At 46.9% G+C, this 26830-nt stretch overlaps 1 protein-coding gene across 23 annotated transcripts in view; it reads right to left on the reverse strand.

Moving 5' to 3' along the window:
• The window catches only part of UNC80 (unc-80 homolog, NALCN channel complex subunit), a 366195-nt gene that overhangs the window by 53521 nt on the left and 285844 nt on the right, over window positions 1–26830 (reverse strand). For 18 of the 23 annotated variants that reach the window (XM_063933120.1, XM_063933105.1, XM_063933107.1 and 15 more), the window contains 2 exons: window positions 25790–25846; window positions 7792–7873 (listed from right to left, as the gene is read on the reverse strand). The exons of 2 other annotated variants lie outside the window; for them this stretch is intronic. In XM_063933120.1, coding sequence (XP_063789190.1) covers window positions 7792–7873; window positions 25790–25846 — 139 coding nt within the window. The remainder of the gene's footprint in view (window positions 1–7791; window positions 7874–25789; window positions 25847–26830) is intronic. 3 more of the 23 variants (XM_063933119.1, XM_063933106.1, XM_063933102.1) reach the window with 1 other exon arrangement.

Below are 26830 nucleotides of genomic sequence, written 5' to 3' on the forward strand. Positions count from 1 at the left end.
GTATAGGCTTGAATGGCCTTTTGCTGCTCCTCCAACCTCTGAAGCATATAGAGGGTTGAATTCCACCTCGTTACCACTTCTTGCTTCAGATGATGGCAGGGCAGGTTCAGTAGTTTTTGGTGGTGCTCCAGTCTTCTGTACGTGGTGCCTGTACGCCGAAAGTGTCCCGCAATTTTTCTGGCCACCGACAGCATCTCTTGCACGCCCCTGTCGTTTTTTAAAAAATTCTGCACCACCAAATTCAAGGTATGTGCAAAACATGGGACGTGCTGGAATTTGCCCATATTTAATGCACACACAATATTGCTGGCGTTGTCCGATGCCACAAATCCACAGGAGAGTCCAATTGGGGTAAGCCATTCCGCGATGATCTTCCTCAGTTGCCGTAAGAGGTTTTCAGCTGTGTGCGTATTCTGGAAAGCGGTGATACAAAGCGTAGCCTGCCTAGGAAAGAGTTGGCGTTTGCGAGATGCTGCTACTGGTGCCGCCGCTGCTGTTCTTGCGGCGGGAGTCCATACATCTACCCAGTGGGCTGTCACAGTCATATAGTCCTGACCCTGCCCTGCTCCACTTGTCCACATGTCCGTGGTTAAGTGGACATTGGGTACAACTGCATTTTTTAGGACACTGGTGAGTCTTTTTCTGACGTCCGTGTACATTCTCGGTATCGCCTGCCTAGAGAAGTGGAACCTAGATGGTATTTGGTAACGGGGGCACACTGCCTCAATAAATTGTCTAGTTCCCTGTGAACTAACGGCGGATACCGGACGCACGTCTAACACCAACATAGTTGTCAAGGACTCAGTTATCCGCTTTGCAGTAGGATGACTGCTGTGATATTTCATCTTCCTCGCAAAGGACTGTTGAACAGTCAATTGCTTACTGGAAGTAGTACAAGTGGGCTTACGACTTCCCCTCTGGGATGACCATCGACTCCCAGCGGCAACAACAGCAGCGCCAGCAGCAGTAGGCGTTACACGCAAGGATGCATCGGAGGAATCCCAGGCAGGAAAGGACTCGTCAGACTTGCCAGTGACATGGCCTGCAGGACTATTGGCATTCCTGGGGAAGGAGGAAATTGACACTGAGGGAGTTGGTGGGGTGGTTTGCGTGAGCTTGGTTACAAGAGGAAGGGATTTACTGGTCAGTGGACTGCTTCCGCTGTCACCCAAAGTTTTTGAACTTGTCACTGACTTATTATGAATGCGCTGCAGGTGACGTATAAGGGAGGATGTTCCGAGGTGGTTAACGTCCTTACCCCTACTTATTACAGCTTGACAAAGGGAACACACGGCTTGACACCTGTTGTCCGCATTTCTGGTGAAATACCTCCACACCGAAGAGCTGATTTTTTTGGTATTTTCACCTGGCATGTCAACGGCCATATTCCTCCCACGGACAACAGGTGTCTCCCCGGGTGCCTGACTTAAACAAACCACCTCACCATCAGAATCCTCCTGGTCAATTTCCTCCCCAGCGCCAGCAACACCCATATCCTCCTCATCCTGGTGTACTTCAACACTGACATCTTCAATCTGACTATCAGGAACTGGACTGCGGGTGCTCCTTCCAGCACTTGCAGGGGGCATGCAAATAGTGGAAGGCGCATGCTCTTCACGTCCAGTGTTGGGAAGGTCAGGCATCGCAAACGACACAATTGGACTCTCCTTGTGGATTTGGGATTTCAAAGAACGCACAGTTCTTTGCGGTGCTTTTGCCAGCTTGAGTCTTTTCAGTTTTCTAGCGAGAGGCTGAGTGCTTCCATCCTCATGTGAAGCTGAACCACTAGCCATGAACATAGGCCAGGGCCTCAGCCGTTCCTTGCCACTCCGTGTGGTAAATGGCATATTGGCAAGTTTACGCTTCTCCTCCGACAATTTTATTTTAGGTTTTGGAGTCCTTTTTTTTCTGATATTTGGTGTTTTGGATTTGACATGCTCTGTACTATGACATTGGGCATCGGCCTTGGCAGACGACGTTGCTGGCATTTCATCGTCTCGGCCATGACTAGTGGCAGCAGCTTCAGCACGAGGTGGAAGTGGATCTTGATCTTTCCCTAATTTTGGAACCTCAACTTTTTTGTTCTCCATATTTTATAGGCAGAACTAAAAGGCACCTCAGGTAAACAATGGAGATGGATGGATTGGATACTAGTATACAATTATGGACGGACTGCCACGGTTAGGTGGTATAAAAAAACCACGGTTAGGTGGTATATATTATAATAATAATACAATTATGGATGGACGGACTGCCTGCCGACTGCCGACACAGAGGTAGCCACAGCCGTGAACTACCGCACTGTACACTGGTTGATAAAGAGATAGTAGTATACTCGTAACAACTAGTATGACACTATGACGACGGTATAAAGAATGGAAAAAAAACCACGGTTAGGTGGTATATATTATAATAATAATACAATTATGGATGGACGGACTGCCTGCCGACTGCCGACACAGAGGTAGCCACAGCCGTGAACTACCGCACTGTACACTGGTTGATAAAGAGATAGTAGTATACTCGTAACAACTAGTATGACACTATGACGACGGTATAAAGAATGAAAAAAAAACCACGGTTAGGTGGTATATATTATAATAATAATACAATTATGGATGGACGGACTGCCTGCCGACTGCCGACACAGAGGTAGCCACAGCCGTGAACTACCGCACTGTACACTGGTTGATAAAGAGATAGTAGTATACTCGTAACAACTAGTATGACACTATGACGACGGTATAAAGAATGAAAAAAAAACCACGGTTAGGTGGTATATATTATAATAATAATACAATTATGGATGGACGGACTGCCTGCCGACTGCCGACACAGAGGTAGCCACAGCCGTGAACTACCGCACTGTACACTGGTTGATAAAGAGATAGTAGTATACTCGTAACAATTAGGATGACACTATGACGGTATAAAGAATGAAAAAAAAAACCACGGTTAGGTGGTAGGTATATAATAATAAATAATACAATTCTGGTCGGACGGACTGCCTGCCGTGTGCCGACACAGAGGTAGCCACAGCCGTGAACTACCGCACTGTACACTGGTTGATAAAGAGATAGTAGTATACTCGTAACAATTAGGATGACACTATGACGGTATAAAGAATGAAAAAAAAAACCACGGTTAGGTGGTAGGTATATAATAATAAATAATACAATTCTGGTCGGACGGACTGCCTGCCGTGTGCCGACACAGAGGTAGCCACAGCCGTGAACTACCGCACTGTACACTGGTTGATAAAGAGATAGTAGTATACTCGTAACAATTAGGATGACACTATGACGGTATAAAGAATGAAAAAAAAAACCACGGTTAGGTGGTAGGTATATAATAATAAATAATACAATTCTGGTCGGACGGACTGCCTGCCGTGTGCCGACACAGAGGTAGCCACAGCCGTGAACTACCGCACTGTACACTGGTTGATAAAGAGATAGTAGTATACTCGTAACAATTAGGATGACACTATGACGGTATAAAGAATGAAAAAAAAAACCACGGTTAGGTGGTAGGTATATAATAATAAATAATACAATTCTGGTCGGACGGACTGCCTGCCGTGTGCCGACACAGAGGTAGCCACAGCCGTGAACTACCGCACTGTACACTGGTTGATAAAGAGATAGTAGTATACTCGTAACAATTAGGATGACACTATGACGGTATAAAGAATGAAAAAAAAACCACGGTTAGGTGGTAGGTATATAATAATAAATAATACAATTCTGGTCGGACGGACTGCCTGCCGTGTGCCGACACAGAGGTAGCCACAGCCGTGAACTACCGCACTGTACACTGGTTGATAAAGAGATAGTAGTATACTCGTAACAATTAGGATGACACTATGACGGTATAAAGAATGAAAAAAAAACCACGGTTAGGTGGTAGGTATATAATAATAAATAATACAATTCTGGTCGGACGGACTGCCTGCCGTGTGCCGACACAGAGGTAGCCACAGCCGTGAACTACCGCACTGTACACTGGTTGATAAAGAGATAGTAGTATACTCGTAACAATTAGGATGACACTATGACGGTATAAAGAATGAAAAAAAAAACCACGGTTAGGTGGTAGGTATATAATAATAAATAATACAATTCTGGTCGGACGGACTGCCTGCCGTGTGCCGACACAGAGGTAGCCACAGCCGTGAACTACCGCACTGTACACTGGTTGATAAAGAGATAGTAGTATACTCGTAACAATTAGGATGACACTATGACGGTATAAAGAATGAAAAAAAAAACCACGGTTAGGTGGTAGGTATATAATAATAAATAATACAATTCTGGTCGGACGGACTGCCTGCCGTGTGCCGACACAGAGGTAGCCACAGCCGTGAACTACCGCACTGTACACTGGTTGATAAAGAGATAGTAGTATACTCGTAACAATTAGGATGACACTATGACGGTATAAAGAATGAAAAAAAAACCACGGTTAGGTGGTAGGTATATAATAATAAATAATACAATTCTGGTCGGACGGACTGCCTGCCGTGTGCCGACACAGAGGTAGCCACAGCCGTGAACTACCGCACTGTACTGTGTCTGCTGCTAATATAGACTGGTTGATATTTAAAGAGATATTAGTAGTATACAACAATACTATACTGGTGGTCAGGCACTGGTCACCACTCCTGCAGCAAAAGTGTGCACTGTTAATTAATATAATTGTACTCCTGGCTCCTGCTAACAACCTCCAGTGCTCCCCAGTCTCCCCCACAATTAATTATAAGCTTTTAATTTATACATTGATGACTGTGCAGCACACTGGGCTGAGCTGAGTGCACACAGACTGAGTCACACTGTGTGACTGACTGTGCTGTGTATCGTTTTTTTTTTCAGGCAGAGAACGGATATAGCAGAGAGAAGTGAACGGATATATTATATTAAATAAAAGTTAACTAGCAACTGCACTGGTCACTGACTGTGGTAAACTAACTCTGTCTGCGACTCTGCACAATCTCTCTCTCTCTATCTAATCTATCTCTATTCTAATGGAGAGGACGCCAGACACGTCCTCTCCCTATCAATCTCAATGCACGAGTGAAAATGGCGGCGACGCGCGGCTCCTTATATAGAATCCGAGTCTCGCGATAGAATCCGAGCCTCGCGAGAATCCGACAGCGTCATGATGACGTTCGGGCGCGCTCGGGTTAACCGAGCAAGGCGGGAAGATCCGAGTCGCTCGGACCCGTGAAAAAAAACATGAAGTTCGGGCGGGTTCGGATTCCGAGGAACCGAACCCGCTCATCTCTACTAAGAAGCCCAATCCACTCTGCACGCAGGTGAGTTCGCTTCTTCTCCCCTTAGTCCCTCGATGCAGTGAGCCTGTTGCCAGCAGGTCTCACTGAAAATAAAAAACCTAAACTAAAACTTTCACTAAGAAGCTCAGGAGAGCCCCTAGTGTGCACCCTTCTCGTTCGGGCACAGAGATCTAACTGAGGCTTGGAGGAGGGTCATAGGGGGAGGAGCCAGTGCACACCAGATAGTCCTAAAGCTTTCTTTAGATGTGCCCAGTCTCCTGCGGAGCCGCTATTCCCCATGGTCCTTACGGAGTCCCCAGCATCCACTTAGGACGTTAGAGAAATTTGGGTTTAGGGTCAGGCTTATGTTTGGGTTTATGGTCAGGCTTATGTTTGAGTTTAGAGTCAGGCTTATGTTTGGGTTTAGGGCTAGGCTTATTTTTAGGGTTAGGGTCAGGTTTATATTTGGGGTTAGGGTCAGACTTATATTCAGGTTTAGGGTTGGGATGGTTATTTCATCCAACTGCAGATGCAGAGTTGGGGAAAGCAGGGATGGGGAACCTTCGGCCCTCCAGCTGTTGCTGAACTACACATACTAACATTGCAATCTGGTCATGCTAAAACTGTTGCAGGGCATGTTGGGATGTGTAGTTCAACAACAGCTGGAGGGCCAAAGGTTCCCCCATCCCTGGCTTAAAGTAACAGGTTAGGGTAATGCGGGATTGGATTTGACCTTTCTAGGCCGTAAGTGGCACATTATCCCAAACCCTATTGGGATAAGACACCAGTGACATAAGCAATACATGCCTCAGTGATGTCACTGGTGGTGCCCAATGAATAGATAGGTTGTATTCTCAAGAATGTTGGACCTGCCACAAGGTGGCTTCCTCCTGCCTCCACTGTGTGTAGGTGACAGAGTAAGATATAATTCTTGGTAGCATTTCTTTTATTTATCATGTCCCCAACACTGTCCTTGTGCTGTGTTAGAATTCTGAAAATGTAATTCTGTTTGGAACGGTACTGATCGTGCGTATTCACGTATAATTTCATTCCTAAAAGTAACTTCACATTCAGAATCTTGGCAAGGCATGCTGTTATATATTAATGCTCTGTGCTGTCCAGCCATATAATTACACAATATCACCTGTACAATCTGGTAATTGGAATCACTGCGTTACCAGACAAGGTCATGTATATCTGCAGAATATTAATGTAGTGGTATATAAACAATAAAAATATGGGGGCTGGTATAAGCAGATATCACATGCAAGGTTCCATGATTAATGTATTATATTGCGCCCGTAGAATACAATAATGTCAACAGAAAAACGTTCTTCCCAAATTCTGTGCCCTCCGGTACCATGGGTCTTTCACTGATCTGATTTTTATAATATATTACTGTTATTACTGCTTATAACGGACAGCCTCTGATACTATAGCACTTGCTGTTAATTATATGCAGAAATGACCCTACCGTCACCATCTCTGGGTAATATGAGCGTACCCGTCACAGAACACAGACACAGATGGCGCGTTACTTATAACACAGAGGGAGAGATGTACCAACATCCTTCTACAGAGGAGAGACGGAGAAGTTGCATTTTAAAGACTGTACGTGATAATTGATACCCAGTAGTTGATTGGTTACTATGGGCAGGGAGCTTGTCCTCTGTAGAAGGTTACATACGTACCCCCATAGTGTTGTATCCTAATCCTATAGCTAGGATACACATACTCCTCTGCTTTAAGGTTATTAAAGCATTAATAGCACCTACGCCCATTAGGATACATGTGTACTAATATACTGACTTTTACACCAAACTGTAATATAACCAGCCCCTGTCTGATCTCTTCCAGCTATGATGCTTCTGACCAAGGGAAACATTTATATAGAAACTGCTTGAAAGGAAAATAAGTTTCTGTTGCCCATGGCAACGTCATATGTATTTCCACGTACAAACTGCATGAAACAGCAGAACCCTTTTTTTTTCCCCTGGGCTATAGGCTTATATATTTCCTTGGAATCAGTTCACATAAATGTCTCCCAAGGAGCATGGCACATGCAGGTTGCGTAGAACATAAGCGCAGGGTAAGCACAGAGTAGGCGCTGCGGAATAACACTGCAACTTTCAAATTTAACAGCGAAACCTTTGGCAGCCGACAGTAGACGTTTCAAGCTGCAGCATAATTCTGACATCATGTATCACCGCAACAGCTCCATGGAATGTTGGGACATAAGAATGAAAGTCGGTGGAAGTGAAGATGAAATGATGCCGGGTGATGGTGAGATACAGTTGGATGTAGGAGAAATGGGATAATTTGAAAACATAAACATAGAACTTGGAGGGGGGGAGTGACAAACAAGTAGTTGACGTTCCAGTGTATTTTTGTGTACGGCTTGAGCATGAAGGACACAGAGCTCTCTGATTGCTGTTGAGGTCAAGACTGTGAAGGACACAAGCTTCCTCGCTGAAGTTAGAGCCACCAGGTTGACATCCTCTGTGTTATGCGGTCCTTACCTGCCTCAGGCCTCTCTTCCTCCCCAAGGGTGGTTGGATGAGAAGGTTCTGGTGGCCAGGCTCGCTCTGCACACTTGCTACCCTGTTGAGTGTGAACAGTGTTAACATATGGAATGCACACACATGAGAAGGAAGTATGGCAGACATAGACAAGGAAGACAAGTGAGTAACTAATGGGATCTGGAGCAAGTATAAGAACATTGGGTGTCCTAAAGCGCAGGGAGGAAGTGACTTTAATCACGTACTCATCCATGGACCAATTTTCTTACCATTTCTTCTTCTTGGCCGATAAGACCAGTTACAGTAGGTACACGTGGTGTAGAGGTACTCTAAACATGGTTACATTCATTTGTCATCTGACTTCTATTGGCAGACTGTACTTCACTATTGATATATAAATATATGTACAGGGAGGAAGGTGAGCGCTGAACAAAAAATCCCTATTTTCCACGTAACATACATAGAGTGGGTGTTTTATAGTGCACCTACCATTTGTTCGTAGCTGCCACCAGACTCTTACAGTTATATATAGGATTGGCGCAGTTTCTCACCCAAGAAACTTTTGTTTACAGACTGTACTTCACGTCTACTGTAGGTATGGGGTCATATGGAAGACTTCAGTAAATATATACCCTGTCTTCTCCACAGATCTATTCATACCTTCAAAGCACTTTATAGCAAACACACATAGCGATATAAAAAAAATAATCAGTCGTAGAATGCCGCGTACACAATAACTACATCACAATAACTCCCCTTAGCATGTGATGGAGCGTTTGCAGATTCAGTATTGCATAGACAGTCTAAGGGCCTGATCGTGAGCCACGGCGGCCTAGTTACGTCCTTAGGCTAGTGCAAGAGTATACTGAACATAGGTACGTCTGCACGTGGAAGCCTATCCTGACCACTGTTCCTAAGTCCACAACTGCAACCAACTCTTTGGTATCTGGACTGGCCCTTGCCTAATGCTGTTTTCAGATCAGTCTAATACAGGCAGCCAATTTCTGTCCACACGCTAAGATCAGGCAAGGAGGCATGCTTATACGCGGCAATTTTCACTGCGCTTGTATATGTTATAGCAGCTTCAGTAATAAAATACTTGTAAAACTCTAAAAATAGAAGCGCTTGTAGTATGTTTGTTGAATGTTCATACCTGAAAAAGAAACTGTTAGTTATAATGAATACAGCTCTTTTGTGTGTTGTATGGAGGTCTAAATTGGTTATTTTAATCGCTGGGGGTTGCGTTTAATGATCCGGGTATGAATGGTTTGCTGGTCCACAGTTAGCTGTCCCTAGCTCACCCTACCTTCCATGAGCCGCTGACCGCGGCTCACTGCTGGCGTCCCGGCTTTGTCAAGGATGGCTGCCAGCCCGAAACGCGTTGGAGAAAGACAGAGGCAAGAGGAGCGGAACCTGAAATTGACGTCATTGTCAAGCGCCGAACACAGAGCAAACGGATACCGCTATCTATTGCAGGAGGAAACCAAAGCCGGGACGCCAGTAGTGAGGTGCGGTCAGCGGCTCACGGAAGGTAGGGTGAGCTAGGGACAGCTAACTGTGGACCAGCAAACCATTCATACCGGGATAACTAAACGGAACCCCCAGCGATTAAAATAACCAATTTAGACCTCCATACAACACACAAAAGAGCTGTATTCATTATAACTAACAGTTTCTTTTTCAGGTATGAGCATTCAACAAACATACTACAAGCGCTTCTATTTTTAGTTTTACAAGTGTTTCCTACATCATTGAAGCTAAGTATTACAAGAGGAGAAAGTAGTGCTGTGAGCTGACACATAACAGCAAGCTGCATTATGCGCATACAGAACCCTATGAGTTAGGGGGCAATTTCAAGCCATGCACATAGCTGTGTGCTGTGGTGTAGGGGGAAGATGCTACAGACAGCGTAAAACAGACTGACCTGGGAGGACAGGACTGGTCGCACCAACCTTTCAATCCAGCAATTCCTGAGTACAAAGTACGCGTTGGGTATGCTTGACCGGCAGCCGGGATCCTGGTGGTCAGCATACAGACGCAGGGGTCCTGGATGCCAGAATGGTGGCAGGGGGGCGAGCGTAATGAAAGCCCCTTACTGGCTCAGTGGCTGCCTGCACTCGCCACAAGTTCTATTCTCACGATATGGGTGTCGTGGACACCCACGAGTGGGAATAGCCCTCGGCTCACTGCCATAGATTGGATTTAAAGGCACGGTAGCAGAAATGTGAGGGGTGTTCCTGGACGGTAACAGGAAGGTGGCTAAAAAGACATATGGAGATATTTAGGGGTATCCAATTAGCTGCGGTAATTTACCACGCCTAATAGATTCCCAGGGGGCTATCCTATTATCCACGATAACCGGCGCTTATCCCCCTGATGCTGGATCATATCTGGGATTGGTTCAACCTGCCTCAGGCATGTGAAACCAAATCCGCAATAAGTGCCCATTCTATCCGATACACGCGCCGCAAAAATGCATACTGTAGGTCCGTGGCTTTTTTTACACTAAAAATGGGGGGGGGGGGTGATTAATGAAAAATTCTCGCAGCTGAGACACTATCGCGGGTAATTGAATATCCCTAATTGTGTCTTATGGGAGTGTCGCTGAAAGTGGTTGTTTACAAAAACACAATAGGTCGACCAATAATGATCGGCATGCATTAGGTCGACAGGATGAAAAGGTCGAAGTGGAATAAGTAGACAGAAGAAAAGGTCGTCAGGGTCAAAGGGTCAACACAAAAAAGGTAGACACAATTATTATTATAATTTTTTTTTTGGGGGGGGGGGATTTGTCCCTTTTCAACACCATTAGTGTACCACTTCACTCGCCATGCTTAGGGCAAGTTACCAATCGTAGTCCACGTGGATGGTAAAGTAAAAAAAAGTTGGAAAAAAACTAAAATAAAAAATTGTGTAGACCAATGTTAATCTTTTGACCCTGTCAACTTAATGCATGTCGACCATTAGTGGTCGACATATTGACTGTAGACGTTTTTTAGTGTAGATCCATAAACCGGATCTATAGACCGGATACCAGCATAACAAATATCCTTTATTTTATATGTCTCTGCTCACTGCTTCCATCTACTGTATAAAGAGGGGATGGTCGGACAGGTATTTATGTGTGCATGGGCAGAAATCCCGATCTGTCGTCAGAGCAGAGGCAGAACTCTGGGAGGCAACGGAGTCAGCTGCCGCCGGGCTCCTGCTTGGAAGGGGGGCACCTCTCCTCCTGTTCCATGTGTTCAGCGACATTAATCAATTAAGTGAATTGACAGCAACCGGTATCTCTTCCGTAGCTGACTTCCCCACTAGTCACTACACTATACAAATCACACCCTCTTTATTATAGATACATTGGAAGCAGACACCTTACTGATGAAGCTATTTGCTCCTATACAGGAAGCATGAGAATACTAACTATATGAAGTTATTTCTCTGACAATTACAAGTAACTTCATATAGTTAGAATTCTCACACTTCCTATGCAAGAGCATATATCTCCATCAGTATGGTGCATGCTACCAGTGTAAAAGGTTGTGGTTTCTAATCCTGGGTATGACACTTGCAAATTAATTGTCAGATAAATGATCAGCATTGTGAGTGACTGAGCAGATCTATGTAGTGTGTGGCTGTGCACTACATAGACCTGCCTAGTTGCAACGGTTTTGTAGTAGCTTCATATAGAATCTGCAGTCTGCAGTCTTGCTATGCAGGAGCAAATTTTCAGACAGCATGCTGTCTGAAAATCTTGATAAAAGTGCTACCATGCACTGAAACGTCGATTTAAAACAAGATGACTCTTTAGTCTTTATTATCTGTCCGGAGTGCCGCTGATTTGTGACGTATAACGGTAATAACGGCAGCTACAGAGGGCACCTGGCCAGCTGCACACTGGGATGTTTTGAGTGCCGGATCTTGTGTTTGTATATATATACATGGGGGGCACCAATATTTTCCTTGCCTCCGGGCAACTGGGACAAACTTACGCTACTGCGTCAGAGGATGTTGGGAGGCATACTATAACTTTAGCTAATTATTGCAGACGCTGGCGGACTGAGGGGTACATTCAATAGCCCACACGTTGCCGGAAGCCAAAAGTTTTTGGTGATCTAGCTAGATTTAAAGCGACAAAAATAAAAAAAATTTTTGCAGGTGCCTGCAACTTGCAGGCTATTAACTACATTTACGCCTTCTAAAGTGTTTTAATGGCTTTACTGCATCTTAATGCGATATAGAAATCAGGGGCGATTGAGACATGAGCGGCCAGTGTGCGTTTTTTTTGCACTGGCCCCCTCCCCATACCCCAATGTCTTCCCTGTGGAGACTATGGACACTGAAGAAGAAATATGGTCCCCACAGCTACACCAGTTCTCCTGCACAAATGCCATATTTCTAAAAACATTAAGAGAAATCAAGTAGTATAGTTACGCTTTTGAGTGCAGCACCTGCTGCCGTCTTATAGAATCTGCCCTGAAAACTGCTATGGTTGTATAATACCCTGAACGAATATGCTGATAAAACAAGAGGCTTTGCACACCCGGAATATAATAGGTCAAGCTACAGTGCTCCCACTCTCTGTAACCTAGGGCCTAATTCAGATCTGATCGCAGCAGCAAATTTGTTAGCTAATGGGCAAAACCATGGGGGTCATTCCAAGTTAATCGCTCGCTAGCTATGTTTTGCAGCGCTGCGAATAGATAGTCGCCGCCTCTAGGGGAGTGTATGTTTGCGTTGCAAGTGTGCGAATGCATGTGCAGCCGAGCGGTACAAAAAAGTTTTGTGCAGTTTCTGAGTAGCTTAGAACTTACTCAGCTGCTGCGATCACTTCAGACTGTTCTTGTCCGGAATTGATGTCAGACACCTGCCCTGCAAACGCTTGGACACGCCGTTTTTCCAAACACTCCCAGAAAACGGTCAGTTGACACCCACAAACGCCCTCTTACTGTCAATCTCCTTGCAATCGCCTGTGCAAATGGATTCTTCATTAAATTAATCGCTCAGCAACGATCCGCTTTGTACCCATACGACGCGCCTGCGCATTGCGGTACATATGCATACGCAGTTGTGACCTGATCGCAGCGAAAAATCCTAGCGTTTCATCAGGTCGTAATGACCCCCAATGTGCACTGCAGGGGGGGGGAGCATATATAACATGTGCAGAGAGAGTTAGATTTTGGTGGGTTATTTTGTTTCTGTGCAAGGTAAATACAGGCTGCTTTATTTTTACACTGCAATTTAGATTTCAGTTTGAACACACCCCACCCAAATCTAACTCTCTCTGCACATGTTATATCTGCCCTCCCCCCCCCCCCCCCCCCGCAGTGCACATGGTTTTGCCCAGGGCTGTGACTAGGTGTGTGCCAGCGGTGCCTTGCCCACAGAGCACATGCACTGTAGGCGCAGAACCGCTGGCAGCACGGCCCAGTCAGAGAAGGTTCCCGGCCGCTACCGCAGCGGTGTGAAAGAGAAGTTGCGGCAGGCGGCAGAAATTGAGACTGCCTGACATTATGTGTAAAAAAAAAGTGGGACTGCCTGACATTATGTGAAAAAAAAGTGGGACTGCCTGACATTATGTGTAAAAAAAAAAAGAAGTGGGACTGCCTGACATTATGTGTAAAAAAAAGTGGGACTGCCTGACATTATGTGTAAAAAAAAGTGGGACTACCTGCCATTATGTGTTAAAAAAAAGGGGGACTGCCTGCCGTTATGTGTAAATAAATGGGGACCCTGCCTAATGTGTAAAAAAGAAAAAGGGGCACTCTGCCTGCTGTAATGTGTACAAAATGGGGACTCTGCCTGTGTAATGTACATAAAAGAAAAAAAAGGGGGGACACTGCCTGGCGTAATGTGTAAAAGAGGCTCTACCTGGTGTAATGTGTGTAAGTGGTGCTACTGTGCGGCATTATGTGAATAATGGAGACTACGGTACAGCGTATTAATATGAATTAGTATTATTTTGTGGCCACGCCCTTCCCCATGAAGCCATGCCCCTATATTTTTGACGCGCAATGCCTCTGTTTTATATATGGGGAGGCGCCAAAGCTTTTTTTTGCAGACAGCGCTAAAATGTCTAGTTACGGCACTGGTTTTGCCCATTAGCTAACAAATTAGCTGCTTCGATCAGATCTGAATTAGAGGCGCTCAAAATCCCAGCTGTTGGGATCCTGGCGCTCTGTATACCAGCGCCGGAATCCTGACCGCTGGGATACCAACAACTATTCTCCCTCTTGGGATGTCCACAACACTCCTGGAGGGAGAATAAATAGTGTGGCCACCGTGCCCGCAGCGTGGCGAGCGCAGCAGGCCACAAGGGGCTCTTTTGCGCTCACCCCGCTACCGGCATTCCAGCGGTCGGGATCCCGGGGCAGGTATGCTGGGCGCCGGGATCCCGAGCGCCGGTCTATCGTAGCAGACCCATTATATCTGCCCACCCCCCTCTGCAGTGCACATGGTTTTACCCATTAGCTAACAAATTTGCTGCTGCGATCAGGTCTGAATTAGGCCCAGACTCACTCCACGGATTAGCAAACTATGCACACACTACTTAATACAGAACGTACATTTATATAAACAAAAAGGATTCACATGTATCTTAAAAAGGATACTAATTACAATCTGTAATCTTTCTAGTATAAATGTAAAACTAAAGCAAAAAAAATAAAAACTAACACCAACCTCAAACAAAACTAACAAAAAAAACACAAACACAGGAAAGGCAGCCGCATGTTGAGATTCACTTCTGGCATCAAATCCAGTATTCTATGGCTTGATTGGCCTCTTTGGGTAACTGAGTAGTTTCTACACACTTTATACAGTACCTATGGAACTGTGTTCATAAACGTCGTTAATTATTAGGTCACATGACCATACGTCAGCAGTTAGTTCACAATACAATTACCTGCAATCAATGCTGCCAATCTATAGAGCTACTGTATGAGCATTAGATAGCTGTAGAACCATGGGGGTAATTCCAAGTTGATCGCAGCAGGAATTTTGTTAGCAGTTGGGCAAAACCATGTGCACTGCAGGGGAGGCAGCTATAACATGTGCAGAGAGAGTTAGATTTGGGTGTGGTGTGTTCAATCTGCAATCTAATTTGAAGTGTAAAAATAAAGCAGTCAGTATTTACCCTGCACAGAAACAAAATAACCCACTCAAATCTAAAGGGCCCTACACACCCGCCGACCCGCCGCCGAGCTGCCCGACGGCGGATACGGCCGACGAGCGACCCGGCGGCGGGGGGGGGGGGGGGGGGGGGGGCAGTGATGGGCAGTCACCTGGCTGCATTGAAGTGCAGGCAAATATGGACGAGATCGTCCATATTGGCCTGCATGCACAGCCGACGGGAGACCAGTGATGAACGAGCGCGGGGACGCGCATCGTTCATCGCTGGAGCCTCCACACTGAAAGATATGAACGAGTTCTCGTTCATTTATGAACGAGATCGTTCATATCTTTTAATAAATCGGCCAGTGTGTAGGGCCTAAAACTCTTTCTGCACATGTTATATCTGCCTCCCCTGCAGTGCACATGGTTTTGCCCAACTGCTAACAAAATTCCTGCTGCGATCAACTCAGAATTACCCCCCATATGTGTCTAGAACCTTTATGTTTTTTTCCTAGGATTTTGTGGGATTTATCTCATCATTTTTTTTATTATTGTGAGCGGGGAGAATTTTCATTGCAAAAAATGGCATTTATAAAATGTCACCATTAATCTAAATTCTTTTATGTATAGTAATCATACAGGAATACTGCAGTAAGGTGATACAGCCCGTAGCCTGTTTGTAAAGTGATAAAGGAGTGAAGAGGAGGAGGTGATTATAACGCTCCTCAATTCCCTCTTGTAAGAGCAGTAAAGGAAATTATTTCCTAACATCACAGATCTTAGCAACATTTATAAACGTTGAAATAAAATAAAAAGGAAGAAAATATGGGATCGATTAAGCAGATAATTGGACTAGTTTGTCATTCCTCTCCGTTACGAGACCATTGCATCTCACTTAAAAGTGTGGCAATAAAATCGCATGGTCCAGCATAATCCACAATAGAGCCAACGCAGTTTGTGTTATATTACCGCTGAGGCTGTTTATGTTTGCTCTCATAAAAGAGATGCAGCGGGGAGCTGTTGGTTGGGCTATTTCAGGATCCCACGGGACACTGGGGGTAATTCTGAACTGATTGCAGGGCAGCGATTTTTGCAGTCCTGTGATCAGATAGTCGCCGCCTACACGGGGAGTGTATTTTAGCTGTGCAAGTGTGCAAACGCATCTGTAGCAGCGCTGCACAAACTGATTTTGTGCAGTCTCTGCGCAGCCCAGGACTTACTCAGCCGCTGCGATCACATCAGCCTGTTCAGGACCAGATGTGACGTCAGACACCCTCCCTGCAAACCCTTGGACACGCCTACATTTTCCAAACACTCCCTGAAAACGGTCAGTTGCCACCCACAGACGCCATCTTCCTGTCAATCTTCTTTCGTACGCCCATGCGAATGAATCCTTTGCACAAACCCATCGCTGAGCGGCGTTCTGCTTTGCAGCTGTCCATCGCGCATGCGCAGTTTGGATCTGATGGCCCGCTGTCCGTTAACGCATAGCAGCGATCAGGTCTGAATTACCCCCACTGTGTCATCAAACAGCGATAAAATAAACTATACCCACGTGCCTAGACGTTAGAGAATTAAGGAGATAAAAGGAGAGTTATGGTAGACTTACCATTGTTAACTCTCTTTCTACGAAGTACATTGGGTTCCACAGGGAAACATCGGGGTGTAGAGTGGATCTGGATCCAGGGGCATCAACAGGTAAAGCTTTAGCTGTCCCAGGATGCATTGGGTCCTCCTCTGTAACCCCGCCTCCAGGCACTGTGAGCTCAGCTTTGTTAACCAGTCCAGAGCAGGCCAGAGAGAAGGCAGATGTTAGTCAGATAGAACCACATTCTCACGACAGGAGAAGGTACCAGCAGCTAATGCCATACAAACCCAAAGAAGCTAGCTGCGTCACGGTGGGCACCCTGTGGAACCCAATGTACTTTGCAGAAAGAGAGTTAACAATGTTAAGTCTACCATAACTCTCCTTTTCTGCAGCAGGGTACATTGTTTCCACAGGGAAACTTCGGGGATGTCCTAATACAGTTCCTCAAGGGAGGGGACGCGCCTTAGATGTGAGAATCCGGTGTCCAAAGGAATCATCCTGGGAGGCGAAGGGATCAAAGGCATAGAAGCTAAGAAACGTGTTCACGGAGGACCATATCGCCGACTTGCACAATTGTTCTGCAGACGTGCCACGGCGGGCCGCCCAAGAAGGTCCAACAGCCCTGGTAGAATGGGCCTTAATCGCAGCAGGAGCTGGAAGACTAGCCTGCACGTAAGAATGTGCAATCACCATTCTAATCCATCAGGCCAAGGTTTGTTTATTCGCAGGCAAGCCACGTTTGTGGAATCCAAACAGGACAAATAGGGCATTAGAGTGTCTAATAGAGGCAGTCCTGTCCACGTAGAGCTCTAACGACATCTAAAGACCGTTCTTTAGCTGACAAATCCGAAGAGACAAAGGGCGGAACCACAATCTCTTGGTTTAGGTGAAAAGATGACACCATCTTAGGTAAGTAACCAGGCCTGGTTCAGAGAACCACCCTGTCACAGCGGAAAATCAGAAAGGGCGGACGACAGGACAAAGCGCATAAGTCCCGAGAACCTTCTTACAGAGGCAAAAGCCAGCAAGAACAGGACCTTGGCAGTGAGCCATTTGAGGTGCACTGATGGCCGTGAGCCATTTGAGGTCCACTAATTCAAGAGGTTCGATAGTCAGGATCCATGGAGCCACTGGAGGGACTTAGGGAGGCTGAATACGGAGAACACCCTGAGTGAACGTATGAACATAAGGTATAGAGGCACTCTTGCACTGAAACCATACCAACAAGGCAGATATGTGAACCTTGAGGGAGGCCAGACAAAGACCTAAGCCCAAGCCTCTTTGTAGAAAAGCCAAAATTCTGGAAGTTCTGAATCTGTAGCCGTCATCATTCTTATCAGCACACCAGGTGAAGTAAGAATGCCACACCCTGTAATAAATCCTGGCAGAGGACGGTTTGCGGGCCCCCAGCATAGTCTGAATAACTGCCTCAGTAAACCCTTTGGCCCTCAGGAGTGATGCTTCAAGAGCCACGCTGTCAAAGCCAGTCTGGCCAGGTCCGGATAGAGACATGGGCCCTGAATGAGGAGGTCTTGATGCTGAGGAAGTAGAAGGGGACGCTCTGACGATAGACCCTGCACGTCTCAGAGCAAGTGCCATCTGGGCCATGCAGGAGCGACTAGAATTAGTATTCCTCCTTCTTGCTTGAACTTCCGCAGTACCATGGGCAGGAGTGACACCAGAGGGAATATGTAAGGCAGCTGAAAGTTCCACAGAACTACCATTGCATCCACGAACGCTGCCTGAGGATCTCTGGTCCTTGATCCGAAGACTGGAACCTTGTGATTGTGTAGAGATGCCATGAGTTCCATGTCCGGCAGACCCCATCTGTCTACCAGGAGTTGGAAGACTTTGGAATGAAGGCTCCACTCCCCGAAGTGAACGTACTGGTGACTGATGAAGTCCACTTTCCAGTTCAGGATGCCTGGAATGAACACTGCAGATATGGCTGTTAGATGGCGTTCCACCCAACCTAGGATTTTGGACACCTCCAACATTGCCAAGCGGCTTTGAGTGCCGCCCTGATGGCTTATATAAGCCACCGTGGTGGCATTGTCTGATTGTACCTGAACATGCCTGTTCCGTACCAGAGGCAAGGCAAGAGACAGTGCATTGAACACTGCCCTCAGCTCCAGAATATTGATTAGAAGTAGTGATTCTTCCTTGGTCCAACAACCCTGAAATTAGTTGCTCCAACATCGCTCCCCATCCCCGAACACTGGCATCTGTTGTCAGTAGGACCCATTTGGGGATCCAGAAGGGACAGCCCCTGCACAATTGCTGGTCCTGGAACCACCAGGATAGCGACAAACGAATATCCAGAGTTAAAGAGACCATTTGGTATCTAATCCGATGAGGTAGGCCGTCTCAGTTGGATAGAATCAACCGCTGCAGAGGACGAGAGTGAAATTGAGCGTATTCTACCATGTCGAAAAACGACACCAACAGGCCAAGTACTTGCATCACTGAGTGTATCGACACTCTGGGGCGATAAAGAAAGTGCCTTATCTTGTCCTGAAGTTTCAGGACTTTGTCTGGAGACAGGAACAGTCCCTGACTGTGTGTATCCCTAGGTACACCATGCTCTGTACTGGGTCCAGCGAGGACTTTTTCCAATTTATTAGCCACTCGTAGGCTTGCAGGAAAGTCACCGTCAGTTGTAGATGACTGAGAAGGACTTTGTGTGAACTTGCCAGAATCAGTAGGTTGTCCAAGTACAGTATGGAAGGATTCTGATTCCCTGGTGACGGAGGTGGGCCGTCATAACGGCCATGACCTTGGTGAAGATCCAAGGAGCCATAGCCAGTTCAAATGGCAGAGCCTGGAATTGGTAGTGAAGGTCACCAATAGCAAACCGCAGGAACTGCTGATGCGAGATGGCAATAGGAATAAGCAAATATGCACCCTGTATATCAGGTATACCATATAGTCTCTGGGTTCCATAGCCAGCACTATTAAGGGCAGCGTTTCCATACGAAACTTGGACACTCTCACAAACTTGTTCAAAGATTTGAGGTTGAGTATAGGCCGGTAGGACCCATTGGGTTTCCGGACCAGAAACAGGGACAAGTAATAACCTCTGCCGCTCTGGGGCTGAGGAACCGGCGCAACCAATCCAGTACTCAGGAGGGAACTTACAACCGTTTGTAGAGCCTGCGCTTTCAACGGATCTGACATGGGAGCTGTTGTGCAGAATTGGTGAGGGGGAATGAGACAGCGTACCCGTGAGAGACAATTTCCAGTACCCAAGCATCTGAAGTGGTTGTGAGCCAGACATGGGCGATCTGCAGAAGTCGGCCTCCCACCCTGGGGTCCCCCAGGGGGAGGCCCGCCCCGTCATGCAGCAGGCTTGTCATGTTTTGTAGCAGGCTGACGGGCTGCCCAAGACTGCTTCGCCTTGGGCTTGGAGGTTTTGGAAACGTGTGTTTATCTACGGTATGTCTGACCTATAGCTTACCCTTGAGTCCGAAAGGAGTGAAAAGTGGTACTTTTTGCCTTCTGAGAAAGATTAGTAGCGGTGAGAAAAGCTGTCTAAGCAGCTGCCAGTTCAGACACAATTTTATTCAGGTGTTCCCAAAACAAAATGTCCCCAGTGAAGGGGAGGACTTCCAAAGCCTTCTTTGAGTCCTAGTCCACTTTCCACGACCTCACCCACAGTATGCGGCGCGTTAGGACAGACGTAGCCGACGCCTTGGCCGTCAATACTCCCGCCTCAGAGGACGCTTCTTGAATGTAATAAGAAGGGGTGGTAATATGAGACAGGTATTGTCTGGCAGTTTCAGAGATATCCTCGGGCTGCTCTTCCTCTAACGCTTGAACCCACGCCTCAATACCTTTTGCAGCCCAAGAGACAGCTATAGTAGGTCTATGAAAAGCCCCTGTAAGGGAGTATATAGATTTAAGGCGTCCCTCAATATGCTTATCTGTCAGCTCCCTCAGTGAGGTGACAGTGACGACAGGCAGAGTGGATGACACCAGTAGGCGGGTGACATGAGAATCCACCGGTGGCGGAGTCTCCCATTTGTTACACAACTCTGCAGGGAGAGGGTAGCGAGCCAAAGCCCGTTTGGGAATAGGGAATTTCTTCCCTGGATTAGACCAGAGTTTCCGTCTGATGTCCACTAAATGATGAGGATGGGGTAATACAGTTTTAACCACCTTCTACTGTTTAAACTTATCAGTTTTCTTTGCCACAGTAGTGGAATCCTCCTCATCAGTGATTTGTAGGACCCTGATACAGGAGAGCAGTCTGCCTCCGCCGCAGGTACTCAGGAACCAGGCCAGCGGGAGTGTGCGGGGCCGCTTGGGAGGTGATGGGGCTGCAGCACTGAATGTCACAATGACTTCACTGCTGCCAGCTCAGTTAGCAAAATCAAATTCTTTCAAGATGAAAAGCTTTCAGGGCTGTTCAGTGCATCCCCCCCTGTTCAGTGACCTGCTGCTGCAGGCACCAACTCAAAACTGAGCTCACAGTGCCTGGAGGTGGGGTTGTAGAGGAGGCCCCTATACATCCTGGGAGAGCTAAAGCTTTACCTGTTGGTGCCTCTGGATCCAGATCCACTCTACACCCCAATGTTTCCCTGTGGAAACCAATGTACCCTGCTGCAGAAATTGAAGATTTTAAAAGGTTACTAGCTGTGAAACACATAGAGGGGGTCATTCTGACCTGATCGCACCCTGCCGTTCATCACAGCGCCGCGATCAGGTCAGAAGTGCGCATGTGCCAGTGCCACAGTGCGCCAGCGCATGCCAGACAGCCGATGGCTGACGGAACCCAGCGATGGCCTCTGCCTGATTGACAGGCAGAGGCGGATGCTGGGTGGGAGGGGGCGGCACGTCGGCGTTTGGCCAAAATTTTGTGGGTGCGGTCCGGCCAACGCAGGCGTGGCCGGTCCGTGCGGGGTGGGCGGACCACGCAACCATCACAACGACGAGTTACTCCCGGCCAGCACGCAGGAGCTGCGCTGGCTGGAGTTACTCTTCAAGTACAAAAGCATCGCCTGACATGCGGGGCGGACTAGCCCTGTGCTGGGCGTCCCTCCGCAAGACAGTGTGGATGATCGTAGCTGTGCTAAATTTAGCACAGCTACGATCAGGTCTGAATCACCCCGCACAGTCTCAATGAGCAACGCAGGCCACAGGGATCAAAGTACACCGGTCATGTAGTGGAGACAATAATTCTGGAAGCAATGTAACAATTTGCTAGGAACTGCCGGAGTGATGTCACTGTTCGCTAACAGAGTGATAGGCTACAGTCACATGACTGTTGGCCACAAAATGGTTGTCTCCACTGAGGAAAGTCAACTGGTAAATACTTTTCTACACTGGGAGAAGAAGTCCTAGAGGCAACTGTCGTGGGGCATGGCAATGAGATTTCCGTCATCATTGCCCCACTCAAAATGCAGAAATATCCGGCATCACAGCATGGGAGGAGGGGCCACAATGACACAATGGGTGGAATTCAAATGTTTGAAAAGTCGGTTGGGTGTCTGCTTCTCCCTGTCTATTAGATAGGAAAAAACAGACTCGCAACTGACTTTTCAAACATTTGAATCTCCCCCAATGAATCTTTCCCTCACCCACTTTACTGGGGATCTGGCAGTTTGGGCTACTTTCCTGGCAGTCTGGGAGAACTTGTGTCGGCACTTGGTATCTGGCTCAGGTCCAATGTGGGAAAGACTGCTATTAAGGTCAGCCCACAAAACATTCTCCTGCACTGTCCGTCGGCGACTAGGGCGTTTTAAGAAGGTCTCTGTCGGTCTTCTAAGTTGCTAAACAGCATAATTGCACATTAGTAACAATGACAATGAGTAATGAGAATGGGACACCGAATACATCATTCTAATGGTTACGGATAACACCAGATAAAATCTACAGACAACGACCACTGACCATCTACTAACGTCTCTCAGCGTCTCCTTTATATCAGGGGGAAGCCATGATTGAGGCGATGGTTGGCAATAATACACTGGCACGGTATAGAACTAGTATACCCTCCAGAATAGGGATTAGGATTGTCAATGTCATGATGAGTCTTTGCGCTGAAATGGAATATTGGGGCAGATGTACTAAGCCAGGAGAAGTGATAAACTAGTGATAAGTGCAGGGTGATAACGCACCAGCCAATCAGCTCCAATATGTAAATTTACAGTTAGGAGCTGATTGGCTAGTGCGTTATCACCTTGCACTTATCACTTCTCCAGGCTTAATACATCTGCCTCATTATTTCTAAACCAAATAGCTGCGATTAAGTAAATTCCAATATTGCACAATTCCTATAGGGCCCGCCTCACATTCTGAATTATTGCAGCGGTAGGTTCATACGGCACCCAGTGACAGGTTTAGCTAAATGAGTTCTTATTATTAAGACCCTCACTTTTACTTCTGATTTTATTTAGCAGGGAGTTTTGGAGACCACTTTCTAATGGCCCCTGGTAAGGAACAGGTGAGAGATCAGACGATTCTAGACACACAGCCACAGTACTGAATAACGAGTCTGAACGGTAAAGGTGCAAGCTCTCTCTGAGCGGCGTCACTTGTAATCTCATCTCGTTTAGAGTAATCATCTGTCTTTTCCATAGGAGCTGATTATTACAGCACGGTTGGCACTGCCTGTTCTAAAACAGATCAGATTGATGGGCAGGTAACATGCGGGTGTTGAATAATGTCGGCAAGTTTTTATGAGGGACACTTGAGACAATGGAAGCTGTAATATCATTTTCTAATCATTATGACCATGTCAACATATCCTACCACACCCAAAATACCTTTTATTGCAATAAATACGGTACACATATGCACAGTTCTTTATACATAGTACAACTACTATGATGTATTGATGTACCCCTTTAGTATTTTACCTTTAAAGAGAACCTATTAGGAGCTGAAGCAAGATTCATGACAACTGCGCCACAAACTGCAGGAGCAATCCGTGTTAATTAATAAAGCTGCGTCTGTGACCTTATGCAGAGTGCAAGCTATCGTACGGTGCATACCAGTCAGCTACAATGATGCGCCGGCGCCGCAGTGCACCAGCGCATGCCAGACAGCCGACAGCTGTCTTAGCCCTGCGATCGCCTCTGCCTGATTGACAGGTGGAGGCGGTCGCTGGGCAGGAGGGGGCGGGCCGGCAGCGTTTGGCCGCCGTTTAGGGGGCGCAGCCCGGGCAACGCAAGCATGCCCGGACCGTTGGTGGGGCGGGCCGCGGCGGCTGCGTTACGTCACATGCAGTGGCTGCGACCCGAGCAGCGATGAGTAGCTCCCTGCCAGTGCGCAGAAACTGCGCTGGTGGGGAGCTACTCTATCAGTACAAAAACATCGCCGCCGTGTGATGCTTTTGTACTTGTGTGACGGGGCAGGGACTGACATGCGGGGCGGACTAGCCCTGTGCTGGGCGTCCCCCCGCATGTCAGGGAAGCTGATCGTAGACACAGGCGTGCGCAGAGACTGACTGGCGGGTGCCGCTCCGGACTTCCCCCCCTCCACGGCATTATACTGTTCTCTCACCTCCCCTGTCCTGGATATAAACTGCTCACCTGGGCGGCCCAGGTGAGCGGACCAGGTGAGCAGTCTATATCCAGGACAGGGGAGGTGAGAGAACACTATAATGCCGTGGAGGGGGGGGAAGTCCGGAGTGGCACCCGCCAGTCAGTCTCTGCGCACGCCTGTGATCGTAGATGTGCTAAAGTTAGCACATCTACGATCAGGTCTGAATCACCCCCATAGTCGCCTGGTTTTTATACAGTACACGTCTACAATCCACTTGCACTCATGTTTTTTTTTTGCGCCAAATACATCTGATGTTCGGCATCAATAAAACTGCTAAAAAACTGTTGAAAAAAAAAAAACCCTCCCCATCTCATGAATGATAAAAAAGCTTTGCTTAAATACACACAAAAGCATAATATACGCCCCAAGAAATCACTGACTAGCATCAGCAGAGCAGTCACAAACAGCCAATCACAAGCAGTTCGCTCATGCTGGGTGGGGACCCTCTTCCGCGTCATGCAGTATCTGCACCTGCTCCCGACGACCACCTCCAAATGATGTATCTTTCTCGGGTACATATGTGTCTTTGCACCGTGTCACAGCGCCCACATACCACCTATGCCGGTGCAAGCCGGTGTAACTGGCAGACAGAACATCCACGGGCACATATGCAGGAGACTACTTTTTTGAGCATGCATAGAGCGATTTTACGACGTACTATGCCGACGTACTATGCCAACTGGAATAGTACTCACTCTGCCCCAGTTAGAGGCACAGCTATAATGGCTGCAGGGTGTGGTATAATAGATAGACAGTGTCTAGTTAGACAGTCAATAGCTAGACACCACATGTTAGACAGTCAAAAGGTAGACAGTCTCAAAAGGTCAACGTGAAAATGGTCGACATAAAAAAGGTAGACACCATTTTTTTTTGGGGGGGGGGGGGGGGGGGGGGGTTTGTGTGGATAGTTTTGTCATCTGGGACCTCCAATTGTAGAAAGGCATTCGCTCGCTACGCTTTGGCCTCTATGCCGACATGGATAGAGAAGGTGTCCAAAAACATATCAAATAAAAATGTGTCTACCATTTTCATGTCGTCCTTTTGACCATGTCTACCTTGTGACCCTGTCGACCTTTTGTACTGTCTACCTTTTTTTAATGTCTACCTTTTGACCCTGTCGACCTAATGTCTGTCTAACATATGGGGTGGAATTCAACTGTTTGAAAACAGTTCAGTGTCTGTTTTTTTCCTATCTAATAGACAGGAAAAAACAGACACCCAACCGACTTTTCAAACATTTGAATTTCCCCCATGTTGTCTATCTATTGACTGTCTAACTAGATGGTGTCTATCTATCATCTGGATACCAATGGCTGCAGGGTGTGTGGCACACACGGACTCCCTTCCAATGTATGGGGGTGAGGGTCTGCTGTAAGGAGCAGGCACTGCACATGGGCCTTCCCCTGGGTATTTAAAGGGCCAGTGTTTAATAAGAAGCTATACCAAAACTATACTATACAATAAAAAGCTCCAAATCCAGGTCATGCAAGTACACACCAGTCACCAAACAGCGATCATCCTAAGGATTAATGTCTTCTGCCAGGCAGCGACTACTCTGTAAGCACGGCGTTCCGTAGCCATAGTGGAAGCACAGAGAGAGCGAACTGCACCTTTTACGTCCAGCCAAGATGGGACATGGAAATAATTATGGAGAGACAGATCGGGAGCGAGAGGGAGGAGATAGCGCCATCTGACCTGCTCTGTCCTCTCTCTCCCTCCGACATCACAATGACACACAGGAAGCATTCATACCTAGACAGGCTGACCGCGGCATCACGCCCATGGGTGTCGTCAAGAACATTAGGTTCGCTGCAGGAGGGGGAGGGAGATGAAGCATTGAAGGGAAAGAAAAAGCAAACAGACAAAAAAAAACAACAAAACAGAAAATCTGCATGCAAAACCATAAAAAGTACCAAAATATGTAACTAAAAGAACTAAACAAAACAACGGCAAATCATCTTCGGTTCTTGGCATTCTGCACTTTCGGAGGTACAAGAGTAAGGGGCAAAGAGAGAGCTTGCCGGGGAGGGGGAAATGCAGTGCCAGAACATGGAATTGAGGAGTAACGGGAGTTAAGGAGAACGAGTTGGAGCCTGTGACCCATGGCCTGAGGATTAAAGCAGCAGCACTAGGAACATGTGCCCTGGGACACTGCAGAGTGCTGATTAACCGATGGCTTTGTGACATGTCACTTTCCTCTGGAATAACATTTCCGTTTATATGGTTTTCCTTCCTTTTGGTGATATATATATATATATATATTTATTAAATTGGCAATTAGAAATGAGCAGAAAACAAAGTGTGCCTTGATTTTTTCCCCCGTACATTAAAATAATTAACACAATTCCCAAAAATTGCCCCAAAATGTGCCTGAAGGATGAGGAGCATAGTGATTGACAGGCGACAGGCATCCAGGGGGCGGTGACTTGGCATGTAGAGAGCAGGAAACGCAGACGTGTCATGGCTGTTTTCAAAATGGCCCAATGACATTTCCTGCGACAGGAAACATGGCGGCGGTACCCCTGCCTACTCGCAGGGGTCAACCACTATTTGAGTTTTTTGCTATACGATCGTCATGGCCCCTGCATCTGGCTATCAGAGTGCACTTGTGAGTTAGTGAGAGTAACTGGGTGGTAAATGAGCATCTGTGCACAGAGTAAGTGTGCCATGGGCGTGCTGTGACTGCGTAGACAGAATTGAGGGCTATGCCAAGTAAAACATAAGCACAGATCAGCCGGACCTCTTGCACCCAGGATAGGGGGGAGGCAGTTAGTTTCCCAGCGGACGGGATCC

Source organism: Pseudophryne corroboree, chromosome 7, assembly GCF_028390025.1.
Source record: "Pseudophryne corroboree isolate aPseCor3 chromosome 7, aPseCor3.hap2, whole genome shotgun sequence".
In the NCBI taxonomy this organism is placed as follows: Eukaryota; Metazoa; Chordata; class Amphibia; order Anura; family Myobatrachidae; genus Pseudophryne; species Pseudophryne corroboree.